At 34.0% G+C, this 23,083-nt stretch overlaps 1 protein-coding gene across 1 annotated transcript in view; it reads left to right on the top strand.

Moving 5' to 3' along the window:
- The window catches only part of LRPPRC (leucine-rich pentatricopeptide repeat containing), a 123,933-nt gene that overhangs the window by 66,601 nt on the left and 34,249 nt on the right, over positions 1-23,083 (top strand). Inside the window, exons 16-25 of the mRNA XM_006839466.1 lie at positions 1,673-1,730; positions 2,792-2,898; positions 3,107-3,184; positions 3,510-3,554; positions 3,894-4,007; positions 5,013-5,143; positions 5,846-5,931; positions 7,325-7,532; positions 17,220-17,344; positions 17,763-17,869. Coding sequence (XP_006839529.1) covers positions 1,673-1,730; positions 2,792-2,898; positions 3,107-3,184; positions 3,510-3,554; positions 3,894-4,007; positions 5,013-5,143; positions 5,846-5,931; positions 7,325-7,532; positions 17,220-17,344; positions 17,763-17,869 — 1,059 coding nt within the window. The remainder of the gene's footprint in view (positions 1-1,672; positions 1,731-2,791; positions 2,899-3,106; positions 3,185-3,509; positions 3,555-3,893; positions 4,008-5,012; positions 5,144-5,845; positions 5,932-7,324; positions 7,533-17,219; positions 17,345-17,762; positions 17,870-23,083) is intronic.

The raw sequence follows: 23,083 nt of genomic DNA, 5'->3' as shown, positions 1-23,083 counted from the left end.
AATCTTGAATCTGCTAGTTCTAAAACTGCCCTACTGTTAAGCAAAATTTATTTTGAGGTTATCCTTGACGTTTGTCTAAAATTATTCAAGTTTTCAACCACTCCCCCCCAAAAACCAACTGCTAACAGCACTGCAGTGACATTTGATATACATATTTAATAATTAATTTTTCAGATTATGTGTATGTCTTCATAAGGCTAATATAGGAACCATATGCATACCAACTTTATACTGCCACCTTTTAAAAAATATTAACTGATTATTTTAGTTAAGAAGTACTGTAATTATGCTTAATTGTAAAAAATTTAGAGCTTAATAAATACGTATTATCAATTAAAATTCCAAATTTATATATTTTTTAAATAGAAATTTCATCTTACTATATTTTAGTATTAAATATATCTTTATTCAAAATTGACTATAAAGTATGTCTAATGTACAGTATTTTCTACATATGTCTATTAGTTAGAAAACAGCATAGGGGCTTCAATGATTCTCATGTCCATCTTAATTATAATTGCCATTAAATGCAACATAATTTGCTTGGTTAAAAAGGATATAGTCATTTTTGCCTAATTTTTCATAATAGTAAATAGATAGAAATATCTGATTGTGAGGTGTTAACATAGGATATCCCAGGTGCTGTTTTAAGAACTTATGTGCTTAGTTATAATATGAGTATATTGTTGTTATTGTCAAATTCTCTGGAGTTGGTTCTGGCTAGTAATGACCCTGTAGGGGGTTTCCGAGGAGCAGATGGTAGGTTTGCACTGCTAACCTTATGGTTAGCAGTCCAGTGCTTATCCTACAGCCCCTCTCCAGGATGATTCCTATAGTTTTGAGTATATACATAAAGTATTTCTAACCCATTTCACTATGAAAAACAACTACATGTTACCAATCATATCATCCGTTTGGGGACATTATCAAATATTGTGTACATGTTTACTTAGGTAGTTTCTTTTTGTTTTTCTACCTTCAGGACAGTAATTTTATCCATTTGGAATACATTAAAGTTCATTTGTATCTCATTTTAATGGTTTCCTCATCCTAGTGGATATAATCTATTTTATTGGTCTGACTATCCATCTGTTTACTTTTGAGAATGTGAAACATTAAAATGGTTCCAAAAGCAGTATTTTTTATCATAAAAGAGAAATTTTGAAATTTATCAATTTTAATTTTGTCAGAATAAATATTTAAAAATAAGTGGTTTGCACACCATTTAGTGTTGGTGGAATAAGTGGGAAAATGGCATTGAATTACTGTAAAAAAAATGTGTTATTTTTGTACAACCTCATTGAGAAGGAGGGAACAGATACAATTTCAACACGACCAAAAACAATATAATGAGAAAGAATTTTGGTCGATAATTCTTATAAGCTATTTACAATTATTCATTTAGAGTGACATGAACAAATTGGATTAGAGGTTAAGGGACATTTCATAGAACATTGCAGTATTGCTTCAACGTTTGTTTTTATAAAAGACAAACCTATTATTTAAAAACAAAACTATTTTCTTGGTGTGGGTAGGGGTGGTATTGGATTACTGTGATATCAAATAATACCGTACTGGGGAAAGGCTTTATTATTTCAAGAATTCAATTTCAGATTACATTTGTTCTTGTTTGCTTCTATTGCTGCAATGTACAAATTTTCTGTCTTACTAGATAACAGAACTGTTTTACAAGGATGGACGCTATTGCCAGGAGCCTCTAGGACCAATGGGTAGGGTTTCAATTTCGATGATTGTAACTTATCCACAAATCCATTCTTCTGTGTAATGATGGGCTAGAAGGATTACAGCAGTAAACACTTGCTTTTTGAAAGTGAAATCTGAAAACATTTTATTATAAATCTTTTATATTGATAGTCACAGCATGTTGAGAAGTATGAGATGTTTTACTATAATTATTATTTTTTTTAAACTGTGTTGAGAGACTTTTTCTTATCATTTGTTGAGAATCCTTTTAAAGCACTAGTGGAATTAGGATTAAAAATCAGTAATTATTAGTGTTTATGTGATTTTAATGTTTTATTAACTGTATTTAATTTTAAACATGTGAAGAGGTTTGGGGGCTTTTTTTCTTACTTTAATATCCAAATTACATTATTTTGACATTTTCCTTTTTCATATAATGAAGCCTCTAGAATATATGGCTTTTTACAAGAAGGCATCCTTCTTGAAAGTTCAAATTTTCTATCCTAGGTATTAACTCATGGCCCTATACATTTTATGCTTGAATGCATAGGAAAATTACTGTTGTTACAAAACATCTTTGTTAATCTCAGTTTCTCATTGGCTAATAGGCAGCTCTTCAGAGGATTACTATATCTGCTTATTAAAATTATTTAACTTTCTATACTTAACGTTTAACAATCCTTTATAATTTTAGGTGCTTTTCTAAATATTGTCCACACAAAAAAAATTGTACAGAAATGTGTCCCGACATTATTTGTTCTTATTACTTGTGATTGGGACAGGAAAGAGGTAAGGCCTTGGGCAGGACCATTCTGTCACAGAGTGGTGGGAAAAAAGAGATTGAAGTAAGATTCAGTACTGAAAAGCTGTCACTCGGTCTGAAAATAATTAATATTCCTTTCACTCACCAGTTAGATATGTGTTCCCAAACCACATAATCTCTATGCCTCAGTGATCATTGTTGCCATTTCAGAGCCTCTCATCAGGGTGACATCTCACACCAAAATGATTTCTTATAAATTAATCTTGATAACATGACAGTCTCAGTAATTTTAGTGGAATGCTTTCTCTTGTTTTTTTTCCACAGAAACTGTTGGCTATTTTCTTTATAACTTGATTGACAGCATGAGTGACTCAGAGGTACAGGCCAAGGAGGAGCGTTTGAGACAATACTTCCATCAGCTGAAGGAGATGGTACCATTTCATTTTATGCTATATAATGCCTGTCCTGCCTGACATGTATCTATTAGATTTGAAATTGCTGCTTTTAAGTACAACCAGACCACTTCTCAATGACATGCAAGAGTTGGAGACTTAAATTATGTTTGATACAATTTCTGTAGACAAATTTCAATTTGGTTTTCTAAAATTCTCTTTTCCTCTCTCCCTTTCTCTCATACAGAAGGTTAAAATTCCTGAAAATATCTACAGAGGCCTTCGTAATCTACTGGATAGCTATCATGTTCCAGAATTGATTAAGGTGTGTGTGAAGTAGTAATCAACTTTGTTAATTGCTTAATTTATATATAAAAATATGCCAAAATTTCATGCTTTTGGTCCCCCCATATTTAGATGACAACATTAAAACAATGCATAACATTGATTGTTGGTAAATACTGTTTATATATGGAACAATGCATTTAAAACTGGTTTATAAAACATAAACTGAATTTTTGGAGAGTTTTATAAATAAGAAAAAAGATAGCAGTAAAGTGAGGTCAGATTTTCAGAATTTGTTTTTTGTTCTACTTATTATATTTTCCCATATGTTTTTAATTCTGTGCTAACTTAAATTCCAATTTCAGGATGTTAATATGTTGGTTGAAAGAGAGAAGGCAGACTCTCAAAAAGTAAGTAATTTTTACTAAATTCTATATGTTCTAGGAACCAGATTTAATAAGAATTCCAGGCTACATCCTTATACAACCAGTGGTTCCAAATGCTCTTATTATTTTATGTGCTTCTGAAAAGTTGGTAAAAGTTACTTCTTATCTCAAAGAAATCAACATATCTAAGTAATTTGCTTATAATCTTGAGATCATAAATCCCTGGGGTCCATCTCCAGATTAGTGTCCCTGCTTGCATTTATGACATTTAGGAAAATAGGAAGGCAAGTCAGTTTAGAGAAGATAGTGACAAGGGCACATTTTCTGTTTTTATCAATTTTTTTTTTTTTTTAATTTCTGTAGACATTGCAACTTACATCATGTGATTTGGAGACTACACTTAAAAAACTGAAAGCTGAAAATCAACCTATAAGAGATGTCCTAAAGCAACTCATTTTAACACTGTGTTCTGAAGAGGTAATGTTTAAATATTTTAAACATGATAGTAAAATTAAAAAAAAAAAACAACTCTATAGATAATAGTAACCAAAGCCAAATATAATATTTATGATTTTTATAATTGATTATTATAAGTCATGCCTGTGAAGAATTCAATTAAATGAAAGGTTAACTAATTTCAGCTACACCTTGAATGGCATGTTTTCGGGTTGCTGTAGTTTGTTTACAATAATCTGCAAAGTGAATGATAGTAACAGCCGTGATAGGTTTATCATACATGCCAAATGTCCTTTCAAGCCATGGCTCCGGTCTCTTATATCTAGATTGTCAAGCAACTGATACATGCAGTAGTCATTTGCAAGTCAAATATTACTAGGTTGTTAATGCAGGGATTGAAATTCCATTTTCCTACTGGAAAAAAGCTCTTTCTGAGATAAAGGGTCTCTTGCCTTCTTTCAGCAGGCATCCAGCTGTACTTTGTGTTCATTTTAGTGTGTGCCTACAATTTGTGGGATATCACTAGACTGTTTTTCAGAGTTTCTGGTTCAATATGATTTGATGCCTATGGTTTTAGAGAAAAAAATACCATAACTGACTTTAGATTATGACACGGTACTGTTAAATTCTACACTATTTCTTCACATTTCCTGGCTATTAAACTCTAGGCTGCAAGGAACTTTGCAATGATATATGGAAATGAGATTGTGAGTATGGACTAACTTGGTAAATAGTTCATCTGGAAGTCTTTTTTTGAAAAACAACAGTACACAGAGCTAAAACATCAAATTTGTCATGAATAATGGAATATTTTGCATTACAGATAACAGAGATTTTAAATCCCACACATTTAACTAATTCTTCAAAGTGAAGTGAAAATACCAAGGAATAGGATCAATTGAGAATATTAAACCATTTGTTTTTAAAGTACTATTAACTTTTCTAAACTCTGAGCAATAAAACTAGAAGTTTGAGTTTTTACCTTTAAATTTCTTTTTTTTTTTTGGCTTCTATTCTTCATTTTAGAACATGCAAAAAGCCCTTGAAGTGAAAGCACAATATGAATCGGACATGGTTGTCGGTGGCTATGCAGCTTTAATAAATTTGTGCTGTCGACATGACAATGCAGAGGATGCATTGAACCTGAAACAAGAATTGTGAGTACCTTGGCACTGAAAATGAGTCTTCAAATATTTGCTGATACACAGTCCTTGATGAATCAAGTCAATTGAATACTACTTTCTTTAAATATCATTCAATTCAATTTTTGTTGTTTTTCTCAGTGTTTTTGAAATTTCATGAAGTGAGGCTCCTTCATTCTGGCTTGTTTTCAGCAAGGTGTCTTTTTTTAAGTATAGCACATTTCCATTTTTAAAGCCAAGTGTGCATCACACTGGTTAAACATTCTTCTTTCTGTGTTTTACTATAATCAGAATTCTGTCCATTTCTTGAGTTTCTTTAGTTGCCTATTCTTATAGGCTTTTCAAATAAAAGTATACTGTTTTGGTGTGTTGTATGTAGGCTGGCTATGAGTCAGAACTGACTTAACAGTACCTAACAATAATAACAGCAACATGATGAAGTTAGTGTCATCTAAAGTTTCATGAAGTCAAAGAGGTTATTTGTTAGTATTGCTTTCAAATGGATGATACAGTATATATGTAGTGTTTGTAGTTTTACTTTTGTCACTGTGAATATACCTACATGTGAGTTTATGTATGACTTGAAAAATCTCACAAGTATGGAGCCAGTGAAATAGGAGCTTCTGATTAATTTATGAAATGTGATTAAGATAGATATTGTGATGCTTTTTGCATTGAATTGACAACATGATAAAAATTTGATTTTTATTTTTTTAGTGATTGTTTAGATTCATCTGCTGTCCTTGACACCAGAAAGTATGTAGACCTCGTAAAAGTATTGGGAAAGCATGGCAAGCTCCAAGGTAAGCCTCGGCATTGAAAGGAAATAGGTGATGCCAGTATCTTGCTTCTGGAATAACATGTGAATTGATATTAATGGTATATCATGTCCTGCAAAGTGCTTGAACACTTTGCATTCAAATTTGCATGTGAATCCAAGCAGAGCTGCATGGACAGTGTAGGCCATTAGTTTTAATGGATTGGCAGGCTTGTCATTTACATTTACACAGCTGAGTGCTTTTTGCATTTCTGCAGCTAGTTTTTATTACCATTGCTGTTTGGATTGAGTTTGAAGATCATGACTTATGGCACAGTTTGCTTATGTGCTTGGACTAATGGCTTTGTTTTTGCTTAAGAAGATCTGAAGGCTGAACATAAAACCTATAAACATAACCTTATCTATAAGAATCTGAATGTTGCAATAGTCCTTGTATTTAATAAGCTTTATTAGAAAATTCATGGAAAAAGCGTAGCTGGTGATATGGCTGATTTGCATAGTCTAATTTTCTTGTTATGATAAAGCTGAGCCTCATAATTAATTACACTTGATAAATTCTTACCATTTGCTTTTATTTTTTTTAAGTTTTTGATTGGACTTTATTGTGAAACTTCCTTTTTAGCCTTCTATTCCTTTTATTCCTAGATAAGCTGGTTTTAATTTTATTAATCATATTTATTATAGTAAAGAATGCTTGGAGAAAATGTGTTATTTCAATATTGAATTTTTTTTCCCTTGGAAGTCTTTCTAATAAAAACTCTCAAAGGAATTGCCTGCTTATTTTAAATCACTTTTTTTTAAAGTGGTCAAAACATTTTGTCTGTGCAATAATTAAGAACACCATCATAAAAATACAGTTATGCCATATCCTAAAATGTTTGTTTCTGCCTTCCTAATGAAGCTTAATGAACCTAATGTATTAACATGCAGTCTTTTGGAAAGCTTTCATTGGCTCTGCTTGGCTAATTAGTATCGACATAGCAAACAGGCCCTATCGGTATCAGACCATTAGTCTGGCTGTATATACAGTGTAAACACATCTTTATTATCTGGCCTCCTGACAAGCCATCTGCTGTAGAAACAATGGTGTGATTTAGCAGATGTTAGCACTGAACGATAAAAGCATCCATTTAGGAGGATCTTACAGCTATAGGGCAGCCCATACAGGGTTATGTGGTGCAGAGTGGGCACACAGTCCCTATCTATAATTTGTAGTCAAAGTTGCAGGGAAATGATAAAACCATGCTATTGTGGATTTATAATTGTAGTCTCGTTTAGAAATGCAAGTAGTAATTAACTTGAAATCGGCATTATACACTAGAATTTACATTCCTGCTGTGCTTGAAATGCTGTTTTAATAGCAGTTTGTTTTCCCTACATGAAATTACCTAAGGGTCTTTTGTGTTACTTCATTGTAGATGCTATTAACATTCTAAAGGAGATGAAAGAGAAGGATGTTCTTATCAAAGATGCAACAGTCTTGTCCTTTTTCCACATCCTAAATAGTGCAGCTTTAAGAGGTGAAGTTGAAACAGTAAAACAGTTGCATGAAGCCATCGTGACTCTAGGGTTAGCGAACCCATCCACCACCATATGTTCCCCATTGGTCACTGTATATCTGGAAAAGTAAGTTAATTGAATTTTGATGTTTAATGTTGGCATTAAAAGGAGTAGCAATGGGCTCAAACTTAACAGTGATTGTGAGGATTATGCAGAACCAGGCAGTGTTCATTGTGTTGTGCATAAAGTCCTTAAGAGTCAGGACCAACTCCACAGTACCTAACAGCAACAACAACAGCAGTCACCTTTTGATTCTATTTTGTAAATGCACTGTTGTGTTATAGAAGCCTGTGGAGCTTATTTGTCACAGCATAAAAGGACTCATGTGGATTGTTGTTGTTGTTAAGTGCCCATCAAGTGGGTTCCAACCCATAGTGATGCTGTATAGGGTTTCCAAGGAGCGACTGGTAAACTTGAACCACCAACCTTGCAGTTCAAATGACTTTGCAGTCTGGTGCATTAACCCACAGTGCCATACCAGGACTCATGTGGATTAGGTGACCTTTAAAATCACCATTGTTTCTTGTGTCTTACTTCTCAATGCAATGAACTATGGTAATTTTTTTTGAAGGGCATGTAATAATATTACATGGCATTGAGTCTAGTTTTTCAGCTTTGAGCTGTATAAGAGCTAATGATTAATAAATACAAGAACAAAGGTCCTCTTGGATTTTTGGTTATATAATGACTATTTTGATAGTAAACTAGAAGTGCCTCTTAAGTGTTCCTTTTCTGCATATATTTTAATTTACATTTACCAGTACAGTTATTCTAAGTGTAATAAATGTTTTTGAAGACATCTCTCGCTGCATTGTAGGGAAAAAATGAATGTTGTTGAGATAGGGCAAGGTTTATTGGCTTTGAAAATTTTTTCATTCCAAATACTCAAGTTAGTATCCTATTTAAGGTATTATTTGCAATGAAAATAAAAATTAATGTACTGTATTATAATGAGTAAAACATTTTAATAAGATGTTTAAGCATGCTTTATTATTTTCTTTTCATTTTTGACTTGTTTTTTGTTTTATTGTTTTTTTTTTTTTTATTGTATATATTGTATGTGTGTTTAATTTCCTAGCTCTACCTCTATCATCTTTTCCATGGTTTAATGCATTTTTGTAATCTGCTTGTTTTGTTTTTTGTGAGTGGGTTTTCCTGGTGTTAATATGAATGTCGCCCTACCAGTACCAAGAGAAAAACAACAGATATACCCTAGCTATTATTTTCCCAAATTCCTAGCAATTTTTCTTTATTTTTTGGAATATACTTAGTTAATTGAATATGTAACACTAAGAAACTTCTCTGTTCCATGAACAAGGTCAAGTTCACTGGCTCCTTCCCAGCCAACACATGGTATGGTCAACAAAACAGAATAAGACAAAGCTTTTTAAATTTCAATGGGAAATGCATGTGTCATTGTTTTACATTGCATGCATTTGCTTATTACTGATCTTGAAAAAAAATTTTGAGGGGGACGTCAGACCATTTGTGATTGTTACCAGTTATGACAGTGTTCTTTGCCCATTGATTTTAATTGTCTTGATTTGGATAACAATATTAACTTATCTCTGTCCCATAGACTCAAAAATTCCTGTCCCTTATAGGCTTTTATCTCATTTGATATTCATGATTTATAGTATGAGTATATGTGTGGTGGGCGAGGAGCATAAGTATATAGAAAGCATGTGCATTTTCTGCAAGTATTGTAATTTGATTAAATGCAAATGTTGATTGGGGAATAAAAACATCTCTATTACTAGCTCTGTGTTAGGAAACATATATATGTGCATCTGTGCATGCATATGCATACATACATGTTTGTGGAATAATTCTTTTGCATTTCAATCATTGAACCGATATCAGGTTAATGATTGGCCAAATCTTTACCTCCACAATCTCGCCATTGCATCCTTTTAAAGAAATAGTGATTCAAACAATTACTATGTTATTGAGTTCTCGTGTTCACAGCCAACTTTATATAGAAATCCTATAATTAATATGCTTCCTCCTAGAATTTTTTTGATTGTTTAAAAGACCCATCTCTGCAAATTGCATGTGGAACTCTTTATAGAGATTTGAAAGAAATGGGCCCGGTGCCCAGAAGTATTAGGCCCTCCTCCAGTTCTGGGCAAAAATAAAATAATTAACAGTGAAAACTGGGCCTTGGTACAAAGTTATTTTACGAATAGAAATACTTTGAAGACTGAGGAGACATAAAAGTTTTCCTAAAGAGGTCTGCAGGTGGGGCTCATGAACCAAGTAGAGCTTATGCAAGGGAAAATGGGACCCACACGGAGTTCAATTGCTACAGAGTAATATAGCATGAAGTACTTGGCTGCTCTGGGCTTCCCACCCAATGATGATCCAGTACATTCAGATAGGTGTCTTTTTGAGTAGACATATGCTATCCATAGTTGGATTAAAGAAGTCAAAATCATTATCTTTTCCTTCTTAACTACTGTCAGATAAATAACAGAAATTGTTTCTGTTTGCTTTTATTTTTTGCTCATTTTACTGTCTTTCCTGTTCAGAGGCATCAGCTTCATTTATGACAATAAAAAAGAGTTTGTTGGTAATTCAGTCATGAAATAAATAAAAATCAAATAAATCTCATATTTATAAAATTACAATATATTTTTTTTGTAATTTTTTGTAATTTTTAGTAATGTTTGAGGAAAATGGACTTTGAAACTTGTTTCAATTATGTTTTTTCCAAATGAATGAAAATTTCTAATGAATTCTGAATCACAAGTACTCTAATTACTAGAATTGACTATCCTGCCAAAAAGTCCACATGTATTTGATTTGATTAAATGTGTTTAATCTTCAGTCATATTGTCAAACGGATCTCAGTAGGTAAGAGCTCATCTGAAAATGAGCCTTATTTATTCATACTTGAGATAAAATTATGGAAAATATTTCAGAACAGAATCATCATCCTTTCATTCAAAGGTGAACATCTCTTTTGGAATGTCATTGCAAAAGACTCTAGAGGATATCACATGTATGGATAAAGTTTTTTATTTTTCAATTCTAAAATTCATAGATTGACTCACTTAGCAGGTAATATTGAAGATTCAGTAAATCTTAATTTTGAACTGACTTTTCCTACATTGGATTAAGCACAGGAGAAGTTAATAGTATATCAGTTTGTGTTACTTGAATAATGTAAACAAATCAGTTATTCTCAATTGCTGTGGAGTTAGTTCCTGTTTACTTTCCAGGGAGCAACTGGTGGGTTTGAACAGCTGATATGGTGAGCAGTCAAGTGCTGCTCTAGGATACCACACCAGAATCTTTATGGATGTGAAAATGATGCATTTTATCTTTATTTGTCAAGGGATAGCTGAAACAGGTTTGCAAAATTATAAGGAAGGTGGTAAACTACTCTGCTTCTGTATGTTTTGATAATACTTCTATTGAACAGAAATGAAATACTCAAGAGTTGAACAAAATAGTTTTCATATGTTTCATTTACATTAGATTATTCTGTAAGCCGTGGGTCTAAAAGTATTTCAAATGAATGTTTTTTTGAGCATTTTAGTTTGTTCATTTTGAAGTTAATTTCTTTTTATTGAAACCATGCCTGATTGAGGAAGACTTGGGTTCTCCATATTAAGGAATAGAGAAATGCTTTAAACTAGGAGATTAGTTTTTATGTTATAGTAAAGGAAGTGAAAGTATTAAAATGTGGGCCTTAGGTTTAAAGGCGCAAAAAACGTATGATGCAGTTTCAGGTTTACTTGTCTGATCCATTTTGGTTTCACTGTATGTGAAAAATGTCTGAAGCTACTTAACTGGATTATATTTGTGCAAATGATCAAAGCAGCTTTAATTTCTGCTTTTCATGAAGGAGTTCTCTGTGCTGATTTGTGTTTTAATCTATTTGCACATAAGCATTTTGTTTCAGGGTACCATGGACTTGGTATATAATAATTTTCCCATAACTCTTGCTATGCTAATCTTGAGGTCCCTGTAAAAATCACAGTTTCTATAAAATGAGCCTATGACAACTTACGTTTTTAAATTCACTGTTAACACTTTAGTGTGTGTTCTGTGAATGGGAATATCGTACTTTAAAAAAGTGTTGGCTATTCTGTCTCGCTCATTCACACACCCCTTCAATTTTAGCATCTTCATTTGTACTAGATACTTTTATTATTTGGGGGAATGCTTGCCTTCCAGAGTAAAATACTTTATGCACTGAAAGGAAATTAAGGAGGTTTGGCTTTTTTACTCCATTATTGCAATTAAGAATTTAGCATCATCAGTGCCAAAGTACAAAAGTGGTTCATTTGCCCTAGGGGAACAGGACAGTGATAAGATGATTTTTCGTCAAGGATCATTGGGTCGTAATTAAGTTACATTCATGGCTATTGCTTTTTGAAGGATGATTGGTAAATGACAGGCTTCATGTGCTTCGTACGGACAGTGTTCAGTAAGGTTTTTTTTCTCCCTCTGTCAGAAAATCCTGTTGAGCCTGATAATGTAAATGTGGCATTTTATTCTGAACAAAAGAGCAGGGAAATGAGCTATCTTGTCTAATCGTTCAGTTGTTTAACACCGACTTCCAGTTTAGACTCAATTGGCTGGAAAGCACTTGACATGTGAAGTTAGTGTTGTTCGGAACGCATGTTTGAGTAAATCTTAAAGTGAGTGACGGCTAAATTGTACCTGGGGATTACAAAGCCTTCAACACAGTTAATTTTTGGGGGAGGATGACTTGTAATTGCAACACCAGTCTCCTTCAAGATTCTTCATTTATAGATGATGAACAGAAAAAAACATTTAGCTCTTTCAAGGGCTGGTTTTCTTAACAGAAGATGATGATTTCTCCTGAATTGATTTCTCTCCATACGGAGTTTATCTGATTATGATTTATAGAATGGGTTATTTTTAGGGTATTGAGAGGTCTTTGTTGTTGTTGTTTTACATCCTCCTCATTTTAAACTTTTTTTCTTCCCAAATCCCCTTTTTTTCTCTGGTGATTTCAGATTTGAGAGCTTTTCGGTCAGTAAGCCTTTTAGGTAAATTGCCACTTCAGTGACACTTTGTACATAATGTTGAAGTACTTTATTCCAACTAACAATTAATATTTGTCATCTTTTTTTGTTGTTTAAATTAAATATACTCTGGATTGGGAAGTTACCTTACTAATAAATAAGGAAAGTACATTAAAGCTGCTGGATGTTGTTTTTGCTAGTGCCGTGCAGTCGCTTCTGACACGTAGAGATGCTGTGTAGTTTCTGAGGCTGTACATCTTCTTGGGAGCAGAATGCCTCATCTTTCTCCCACAGAGCAGCTGGTGAGCTCAAACTGCCAATCTTGTGGTTCGCAGTCCATTGCTTATCGTACGGAACCACCATAGTCCCCAAGCTGCTGATAGGCGACAGATTCTTGTTACTGGTTTATTCTTGTAATAGTTCAATGAAATACATTGTTGAATTTTACATTTATATGTATTGAACAATTTGAGTTGGGAGTGATTTGTTTCCCAATACATTTATGTAGATATTTTTGTGATAGGAATGTATGTCCAGTAAGATTATCTATCTTAACCTAGGGTGTGTGTTTCTATCATTGACATTATAGCATATTAGTTTCATAAGGACTTAACAAGAGACAATATTTGGTTTTCTACATGAACTTTAAGTTTGTCTTTTTCTATATTCATCCATGTATTACTGAACAATTACAGTTTGTAGTAGTTCAATATGTGGCGATGTCCCTTAAAATACAAACTGTAGATTCTTGATTTTTGGATGTAGGTCAAATGGTACCTTCTAAGCAAATAAACTGAATTATTTTGTAAGTATTAATACCCTTACTGGGTCCAGCCTGTTGTTTTAAGTGCTATCAAGTCTGTTCTGACTCATAGTGACCCCGCATAGGGTTTCCGAGGAGCAGCTGGTGGGTTTAAAACTGCTGACCTGTGGTTCACAGTCCAGTGCTGATCCTACAGTGCCACACCAGAAGTCTTATTATATATGCATATCTTAAAATGTAGAATTATGGAATCACATTTTCGCTGTTTTGCCTTTATTTCCTAGACTCATAGAATTTTGGTAGAGCTTGAATTTTTACATATAAATGTAAAATTTATATGTAGATTAATATGTTAATCATCAATTAATTTTAAAAATAAATGCTTAGCTTTTGTTAGTACCACATACGAGTGAACATTAAACAGTTTGTGGAAAAATTAATCTTTTGATTTTATTTTCCATGAACTCTTTGAAGCCCCCTTATATAGTTTTATTCCTACAAGTTATTTTATATATTCCTTTACGCTGTGTTTTTTGGAGGGGTCCAGTCTTTCTGAGATAGTAGTATATTACAGAGTTTATCTTCTTTTAGTGTTATTTGAAGTGTTTGGAAGCACAGTGACTGAATTTTTATCAGGAGTGCATTTGTTAATCTTTGTGACTTATTTGTGTAATCAGCTTTAGTTAGCTTCAGATGCATGAAAGTATTCATATATACTGCAGTAAGCATGCAATCAAAGTTTGGAATCTAGAATTATTGTTATAGTAAGAATTCATCAAAGGATTATTGTTATTTACAGTAGAGTTTTTAAAATCAGTTTTCATGTTTCAAAGTGTACAAAGAAGATCACAGAATCACTTTAGGTTACAGAAGCTAGAGATACATTAATTGGTAATATGTCTTACATTTTGCTACTCTGATTTCATCCTACCTAATAAAAGTGATACTTACACTATACCCTTTATTGAGATTTTCTCAGCTGATGTCAAACATACTTGGGTAGATGAACCTAATAGCACAAAATAATACATATTTTGATATAACTGGGAAGGAACCCAAAGGTCTTTGTATTCAGCCATCGTAAATCAGTTGGAATTAGAATCCAGAAATTATGAGGAAACAAGTATACATATAAGCAATGTGCATTTTAGAGATTTTCTTCATGTTTTAATTGTTTTTTCATCCAATCTTCAAGCTTTAATAATAAAGATGAATAAAGGTGCCATATTATGCAAGGAATGTGAATTTTTGTCTCTTTTTAAAGTGATAAGATTAACTACAGGTCAGAATAAAGATAATAAGGGATTGAAAAAAACCAACTGTTCATTTAGTTCGTTTCTATCTTCACTGTATTTTTTATGAAGTGTGTTTCATTATAGATTTTCTCATTCATCTTTTTGGCAATCTAAGAGGAGGAATATTTGTTCTGAGAACTACTAACAAATATATGAATGATTACCATTTTGCTAGTCTTGTCTTTTCTGTTGTTGTTCTGAGCACGTATAATCTTCAGAAGCATATATTTGTAGACCAAGACTATTAACATGTCTCTTTGATTGACAGAACAATTATTCATTCCTTTATTGATAGCCTTGACCTAATGTAGGGGAAATACAATTTAGACAATACTATTCTAGTTTGGAATTGATCTGAAAAAGCAAATCTTTCCTTTAAAAAAGTCCAGACAACTAGTATGTGTTAGTTTTACTCTTTAAAATGTTTTAGCAGTTTTCCATTAATGGAACTGTAGAAAGGCAATGACTGAACTTGTGTCTGAACCTCAGAAAAATACTGATTATATAAAGCTTTCTATGATATGTGGTAGGTACTGTAGCATTTCTCTTGTATGACAGTAATCTAGCCTGCAACATCTACTTGCAGTTTTGAAATTAACCTGTAATTTAGTCTTCACCCCAAATGACAAAAATTGAAATGACTCTGTGGGGTGCCGGAAGATGCACTGTAAACAGGGCTTTAGTAAGGGGCTAAGGTAGAGATCCGGCAGGATAGGCTCATTTTCACCATGTCATTATTATTGCAATAAAATTAACACTTCTTCATTTTATTTTACTTTTGAGTAGAGTTTAAAATCTTAATCTAGATAAAATAGTAATTCAACCTAGAAAAAGATAACACTTGTATAATGGATAAAAATGTTAGGGCTTTAACAGAACATGCAGCTTTTCTTCCTTTAGAAAACTGTTGCCTGTGTGAAGTTTGTGTTCTCTAAAAAGGTGATTTGTAGTTGTCACTAATTGTACTTTGGCCCTTGTCTCTACCCAAGCCTCACTTTTATGTTTCATATCCTGTATAAAACTCTTTCAATTTCTTATTCCAAATAACACTATTTTATTAGGCTAAACAACCAATGATGCTTTTAATAGAGCATAATGTCTAATTAAATGTGCTAAAGTGAAAGCTGTTCCGTGGGAGAAAGATGAGGCATTCTGCTCCCGTAAAGATTTACAGCCTCGGAAACCCTGTACAGGGTCACTGTGAGTTGGAACCGACTCCATGGAACACAGCCACCACCAGCCAAAGTGAAAGAGAGAAGTTTGGGGGGTCCTCTTCCAGTGCCCGCCCAGTTTACTAAGGAGCCTTAGGCAACTCAGTCAATGTCTAGATGTCTCAGTTTCCTCATCTTTGTAAAAATGAAAGGGACAGCCCTCTAGAATTGGATCACATAATCCCTATAACTTTTCTCATGTCTTACATTCATAATGATATTTCTCATATTTAGTATTTTTCTTTTAAAGTATAAAAGGTAGTTTCTGAGGGCCTGTAGAATATATTTGCATTCTTTTTAGAGAAACTGATTTAGTTGCTGTTTGCTTTTAAATTTTAACTAATCATACCATAAGAGAAACCTAGCCTCATATGCATGTGCAGGTTGGACAATGAATAAGGAAGATCATAGAAGAATTGATGCATTTGAATTATGATGCTGGAGAAGAATATTGAAAGTACCCTGAAGTACCAGAAGAACAAACATCTGTGTTGGAGGAAGTACATCCAGGATGCTCCTTAGAAGCCAGGATGGCCAGACTTCACTTCTCATACTTTGGACATATTATGATGGACCAGTCCTTGAAGAAGGACTTCATGCTTGGTGAAGTGGAGGGCAGGAGAAAAAGAGGAAGCCCTCCAACAAGCTGGATTGGCAAAGTGGCAGCAGCATTGGGCTCAAACTTCACAATCATGAAGGATGATGCAGGACTGGGCACTATTTTGTTCTGTTGTGCATAGGACCGCTGTGAGTCGGAACCAACTCAGCAGCACCTAGCAACAAAAGTAATTCTTTATAACCAGAAAGGATTTTTTTTTCAACCTTTTTTTTTTTTAAAGGTCTCATAATTCACTGGCCAACAAAAATATCCTAGTATTATTACCACGTTGCTGGTGTATATAAATAAATCTGAGACTTAAGCCTTGCTTATGTCAAAAAGCTAGCGATATCCAAAAATATGATGACAAAGTTGAAAAGTGCTTGAACATTCCATGATACCTATTAATGTAAATTAGTATTGGAAAAGCACTGGACTGCTAACTGCAAGGTCAGTGGTTCAAATCCACCAGGTGTTCTTCAGAAAACCATATAAAGGGTTGCTATGAGTCAGAACCGACTCAAAGGCACCTGACAACAACAGTAAATTTTTCACCATCTAAAATTGTTGAGGACTATGAAGATACATAAGAAATTGGAAAAGTTATCTGACAGTATTTCTTTTTAAAATCTGTATGCATAAATTTTTAATTTATATTATTTAGCTTGCTGGTACCATGAAAGTAGGTAACTGCTGATGATGTCTGTATTGTGAACTTTGTTTATTTATAAGAATTGCTTCTCATAATATTTTCCATTTAGACTTTTTGTTTTTTGTCTTAACTAGAGCTCAGTCATGTACATTGTAATCTCTTCAAACCATTACTGCAAGTCTCAATGGTGTTGAATTTATTTTATTCATTGTTATGTGTGATGTTTCTAAGGGATGACTTAAATGCCGCTCTTGAAGCCTCCATTGGCTGCTATGAAAAATATAAAATACTACCAAGGATTCATGATGTCTTATGCAAACTGATAGAGAAAGGCGAGACTGATCACATTCAGAAAGGTTAGTTACCTAATATCTTAACTTTCTCCCTCTTCTTTATTTAATGTAAATGCACTGCAGTGAAGAGAAAATTTAAATGGAAGGCAAACACATACAGAGAAATTTAGCCACACTTCTGAAATCAGGCAAATGTTCAGTATTATAACTGTACTTGCTTTTTTTAATCAATTGAGTTTGAAAAGGTGCTCCTCTGTGTTCTACTTCTTGGTGGTCTCCTTTTAAGAAGATCGTTTTACCCTTCACCCCTCCAGTTCTCTTTGAAGGCACTTAATACCATACATGTATCTCCTGTGAAGAAATCTGACAGGAAATTGTCGATTTAGTTATAATTTTGAAGTTACTATAAATATTTGTTTTTAAGACATGTATTGTGCTTCTATGTATTTTTCTCTTCTAATAGATTTTCTTTCTTCTCTAGCAATGGACTTTGTCAGCCAAGAACAAGGTGAAATGACGATGCTCTATGATCTGTTCTTCGCCTTCCTACAAACAGGAAATTACAAAGAGGCCAAGAAGATCATTGAGGTATGATTTTAACTACAGTATTCTAATTGTACAGCTGTTTATTTAGACTCTTAATTAGAATGCATTTAAAATTTTAACCTTTAATTATACTTGTTCTGATTCATGTTAATAGCATTCAGTCCCAATATGGGGGTGGGGTGGGGGGGTGGGATAGAAATCGGCCAGTTTCTTTCTTGTATGTAATTAGAGTTCAGAAAAGCTAGTCTGGTTGTGTATTGAATTTGCTTCCTCACTTTGTTAAATTCACTGTTATATATCAAAATGATATTTGCATAATAAATCTTGGAGTGTGGAACAATTAAATTAAACTGGCATTCCTGGGTGTAAAGTTGTTAATCCTCTTTGCCAAGGAATTCTTTGTTCTTAAAAGCAGTCGAATTTAATTTACTGCAGACCATGCTCAGGTTTATTTGTAATGCTTGTCTACAAGTTAATCAGCCAAACAGGTGCTGTCTGCAACTGTTTGGCATTTAATTTAAAATTTCTTCTTTTTCTTTTTTTTAACTATTTTAAGCAGCTTATAGACACAGTAGTGACAAACTTGGCCTATTTAGGATTAGTATATTTTATCTGAGCCTGATTGAAATGTTGCTTATGGCAATTGATAAGTCAAAGGGTAAATGCAATTCTCTGTCCACTAAAAAAACGTTCAACAGAAAGTGTACCTGTTGCCTTAAGAAAACTTATTTTGTATGATTAAAATTGTTAAATTATAAATACATCCATAATTATGTTTCTTTCAGATCATACTTTGTCTTTCTCCATGCCTTTGCTTAAAAGTGCCTCTAGGGGATGGGATACAAAGGTGGTATTTGCCATCCATATTTGTATACTGATGACTGCTTTTCAGGAAATGTAAAACATAGGCATAAAATTCAGAGAACTATAGCGTTTCTCCTGGATGGGAAAGGAGGACTGTGAAATCAATCAGAACTTTATTCTGTTTCCGTTTTATGACTCGCTCTCCCCACTTGAGAGAGGGCAGTGGAGTGTGCTGTCTTGGATGGATGGTTTTGTAACTCAAGCAGTGCATTTGTATTTTCTGGAAAACAATATAAACTCTTGCACTGAACACGCACGGTGCTTCTGAAAATGAAGGGGACCATCTCTTCTTGAATCTTGTTCTGGTTATATAGTGTCAGTATTAGGGAATACTCCTCTGGGTAGAAATTTACACTAGCAGAAGAATTTGGTATAGAACGGGAGGTAAGACTTCATAAAGATCTGAATTAGGATGGTGCTTGTTGGGAGTGGTTTTAAGACACTTTTCTTGGTCATTTTAAATGATAATTAATGTAGCTTTGTGGGAGAAAGATGAGGCTTTCTGCTCCCGTAAAGATTTATAGCTTCGGAAACCCTATACTGGGTTGCTATCAGTCGGAACCGACTTCACGGCACTTCACCACCACCACCACCTTAGTTAGTAGAAAGTAGGGTGTTAAGAGTCCCTGGTGGTGGCACAGTTTGTACTTTAACAACCAACCTCGAGATCAATGGTTCAAACCCACTCTGCAACACTACAGAAGAAAGGACTAACGATCTGCTTCCAAAATACTAAAGCCAGGAAAACTCTATGGAGCACTTCTACTCTGTATCACATGGGTCTCCATGAGTATGAATTAAATCAGCAGCAACAGGTTGGGTTTTTGTTTGCCTGCTTGTTTGGGTGGGTGGTACAAATGGTTAACACATTTGGTTTGCAGTCCAGTACTTATCCTATTGAACCACCTAATGCCAAGTATGAAGACTCATTATTAATCTTATTACCACTCAACTGGAGTCCTATTGTGGCACTGTGGGTTAATGTGCTGGACTGCAAGGTCAGTTTGAACCACAGGGTTGGCGGTTCAAGCTCACCAGCTGCTCCTCAGAAACGCTCCTCAGGGTAGCTATGAGTCGGAGCTGACGCAGCAGCACTTAACAACAACAACAACCACTTAATTATTAAAATCTTTGTAGGGGTTTTGCCTTTTTATCCAGTGTTTATTTCTTTTATATATAATTAAAATGAATCATAATTTACTTAATACTTCATCCAACATTACTGCTGTTGTATTTCTCTACATGTAATCAAGGACTTAAGCATTATTGTTAAAGGCTACATCATTCCATTGTATAAATTTATTTGCCTATTTCTTTTTGGAGAAATACTTGTGTTATTATAAGTAGTAATCTTAGTTCATATCTTTGCCTACAGATATATTTAATCTCTGGATTAATTATCTAGGTTAATTTCACATAGTGGATCAAATATGATTGTTTTTCAGGTCCCTAATATATAAGACAACATTTTTTTAAATGTTTTTTTAGATGAGACCTCATTTCTGGTTTATAGTAGTAGAAGTTAGACTAAAACCCAGACTTCCCAAGTTCTAGTCCAAGATTCCTTGGCTACAAATTATAGAAAAATGGGATGATGTTTTTTCTCTAAGGAAAGAGTTGATGTTTAGTCAAGTACCTTCTAAGGTGCTCCAGTCACCTCCTAAGAAGGGAGTGTTTAAGGTAATTTAAATAATATTACAAAGCATTCCATGCTCCAAAACCAGATTTATATCCAGAGACAGATGATACATGCAAGTTTCCAAAGTTCAATAATGGTGTGAGATGTTACATAACCTTATTAAACGTTTCTATAAAGAAATAGCTAATTTAATTCTCTCTGTAGCCCTGTGTGTTCTCAGGGCATAAACACAAAGATGAGTACAACCTTGTTCCCTGCAGTTCAAACCTAGATTAGCAGCTTAGTGATAATACTCTTAAATTTCTCACATGGATTTCATGTACATTTTCACAGGAGCCTCACTAAACAATTCAGGAAAGCTGCTGGGGCAAAGAAACTAAGTTCAGAGACTGATTGTGGAGCTTATTATTAGTAATCATCGAGCCTGAAGTCATATCTTGAGTTCACATTTTCTGTTAGTTTCCCTGTACCCTGCCTTCCTCTTTGATCTCCTGACTTCTCAGTATCCGCACTATCAAAACCACTCACCCTTGCTTCAAAAACGATGCTTTCTTGGCTTTCTCTGGGACCTCTTCAAATAAAGTTTCTATCATTTCTCTAGCAGCTGGTTCCCTTCCTTCACCAGCCTGTCATCACATAGCACCCAAAGTAAATTTGCTCTCCTTTTGCTTGGGAGAAGAAACAAAAAGACCTTTCACTGTATGACTTTTGTTTTAAGACCAAATGTTTAGAGTACAGTGATTGCCCAACCTTTGTTCTTTCCTAGATCAAGTTTAGGGATTTATCTCTTAATAAGCCAGGATAGGTCTCCAATGTACAGAATGGATTTTTCAATTTGTTTTTTGACCCCTCCAGATTTCAAGAGATGTCATTCTAGAATACGTTCATACCCCCCTTTCCCATGAATAATTTCATCCCTTGCTGTCCTTTTGGGGAGGGATAGTTGAGTTGGGTTTTTATTTTTGTTATTATTGTTGTTGTTTGTACCCTCTCTCCCTCTCATGTTTATGGTTTTTCCTCTTACTGTCTACACTGAGAAACCCTGGTGTAGTGCTGTGGGTTAATGTGCTGGACTGCAAAGTCATTTAGAACCACACAGTTGGCAGTTCAAGCTCACCAGCTGCTCCTCAGAAACCCTATACATAGTAACTCTGGATCGGAACCAACTTGATGGTGCTTAACAGCAATAACAACAACCAACCTACACTGAAAGCTAAAGTCAGGAGTGCTTTGTTTGGTTTATTTTGCCCCCATTCTTCATTTCTAGTTGTAATGACCAAGAAATATCAAAACAGATGAGAACGTCTATACCTCTTGTGGGTCAAATTTTAGATGATCTTACTTGAGGTAGAGTTGGAAATGCAGTAGAATCTTCTTTTCTTATAAGGTATTATTATTTAGTTTCTTTGTTTACTTGTATATTAGTAAATGCCAACAAATTTATACCAGAGTCAAGTCAAAATTATTTCTAATTTTGGATTACTTCTTATTTATGCTTCCCATGTGAGCCTAGGAGTAACCTGCAGTGGTACAAAACAAGCCCAGTAACATAGGAGAAAACAAGCATGGCAGATTTTTAATAATGACTTTACTCACTAGTCATTAAATAGATTGTATGTAGAAAAGCAGAGAAAAAGCTAGAGGTGGGTTCATTCTTTTAATTAAGCATTAGCTAGTTTTTGGTAAGTTTCTTCCCAATTAGAATTATTTGGGCTATAATCTTTTTTTTCTTCCTTCTAAATTTTATTTACTAGTTAATTATATATACAGCAAAACATACCAATCCAACGGTTCCAACTAGAATTTTATTTGATTTGTTTTTATTACGTTTTTCATTTCTGTGTTCAACTTGTATTGTTTAAAATTCAATAAGATGTTAAGAGTTAGCTAGAAATGTAAACTGTTACTAAAGCCTAGGAGATTTAGGTCATCTGACCTAGATGTTCTTTTGGTGATTGAGAGTCATAAGTGAAAACCATTCTCAATTTCAAAATGGAAGCACAGAGATAACTACTGTATAAGTTTGTTGTCCTTTCATGGACAGACAGATAAATGAGCCCCAAACAGCAAGACTTTGTCATAAAAGTTGTTCTGTTCATTATTATTGGCATTGGGATTAGCAACAATATTGAAAGGTATGTGTCCCCCATGCATTTTGACCCGCTCTAAAGAGGATTATCTTTATGTATATTCTCGTCCAAGAGCTTATTATGTATACATTGATATTGGTTTCATTTTCAGTGTAATGCACGTGAAACAAAATAGATAATGTGAGAAAACCCAGAGTTGAAAATAAATGATTTTGGAGTGCATATTTCAGCAGCACACTTATTCAGCACTCATTTCTTGGAACCCCAAATATGGAAATTTGTAACAGTCAGCATGAGGTCTCTCATACAATCTCTGCTATTGTCATCACTTTTGCTGTTACTCTACCAAAGCTGCAGGATGTTAGGTTCTTTTGGTTCTTGATTTAATATTGTACAGTGGTGATTTAGATAACCATATTGGGACTTAGAAACAACAGATCTTATTCAAGGGATACCTGGTTTCATCTACAGAGTTGAGCAGAGAGAACAGGATAGGTACCTCCTCTAGATGTAGCACCCTGGGGTAATGAGCATGTAGTTTCCTTATCATCATGCTGTGTTTGAAATGTAGCATTTAATGGTGAAGCCCTCTTACAGATGATGAAAATACTGTCATTAGAGTGACAAACCTTGGAATTATGTTGAAATGGGCTCTCTCTCTCT

This window comes from Chrysochloris asiatica, unplaced genomic scaffold, assembly GCF_000296735.1.
Source record: "Chrysochloris asiatica unplaced genomic scaffold, ChrAsi1.0 scaffold00024, whole genome shotgun sequence".
Lineage (NCBI taxonomy): Eukaryota > Metazoa > Chordata > Mammalia > Afrosoricida > Chrysochloridae > Chrysochloris > Chrysochloris asiatica.
The sequence above is the reverse complement of the archived record's forward strand: the minus strand, read 5'-3'. Positions and strand labels throughout refer to the sequence as shown.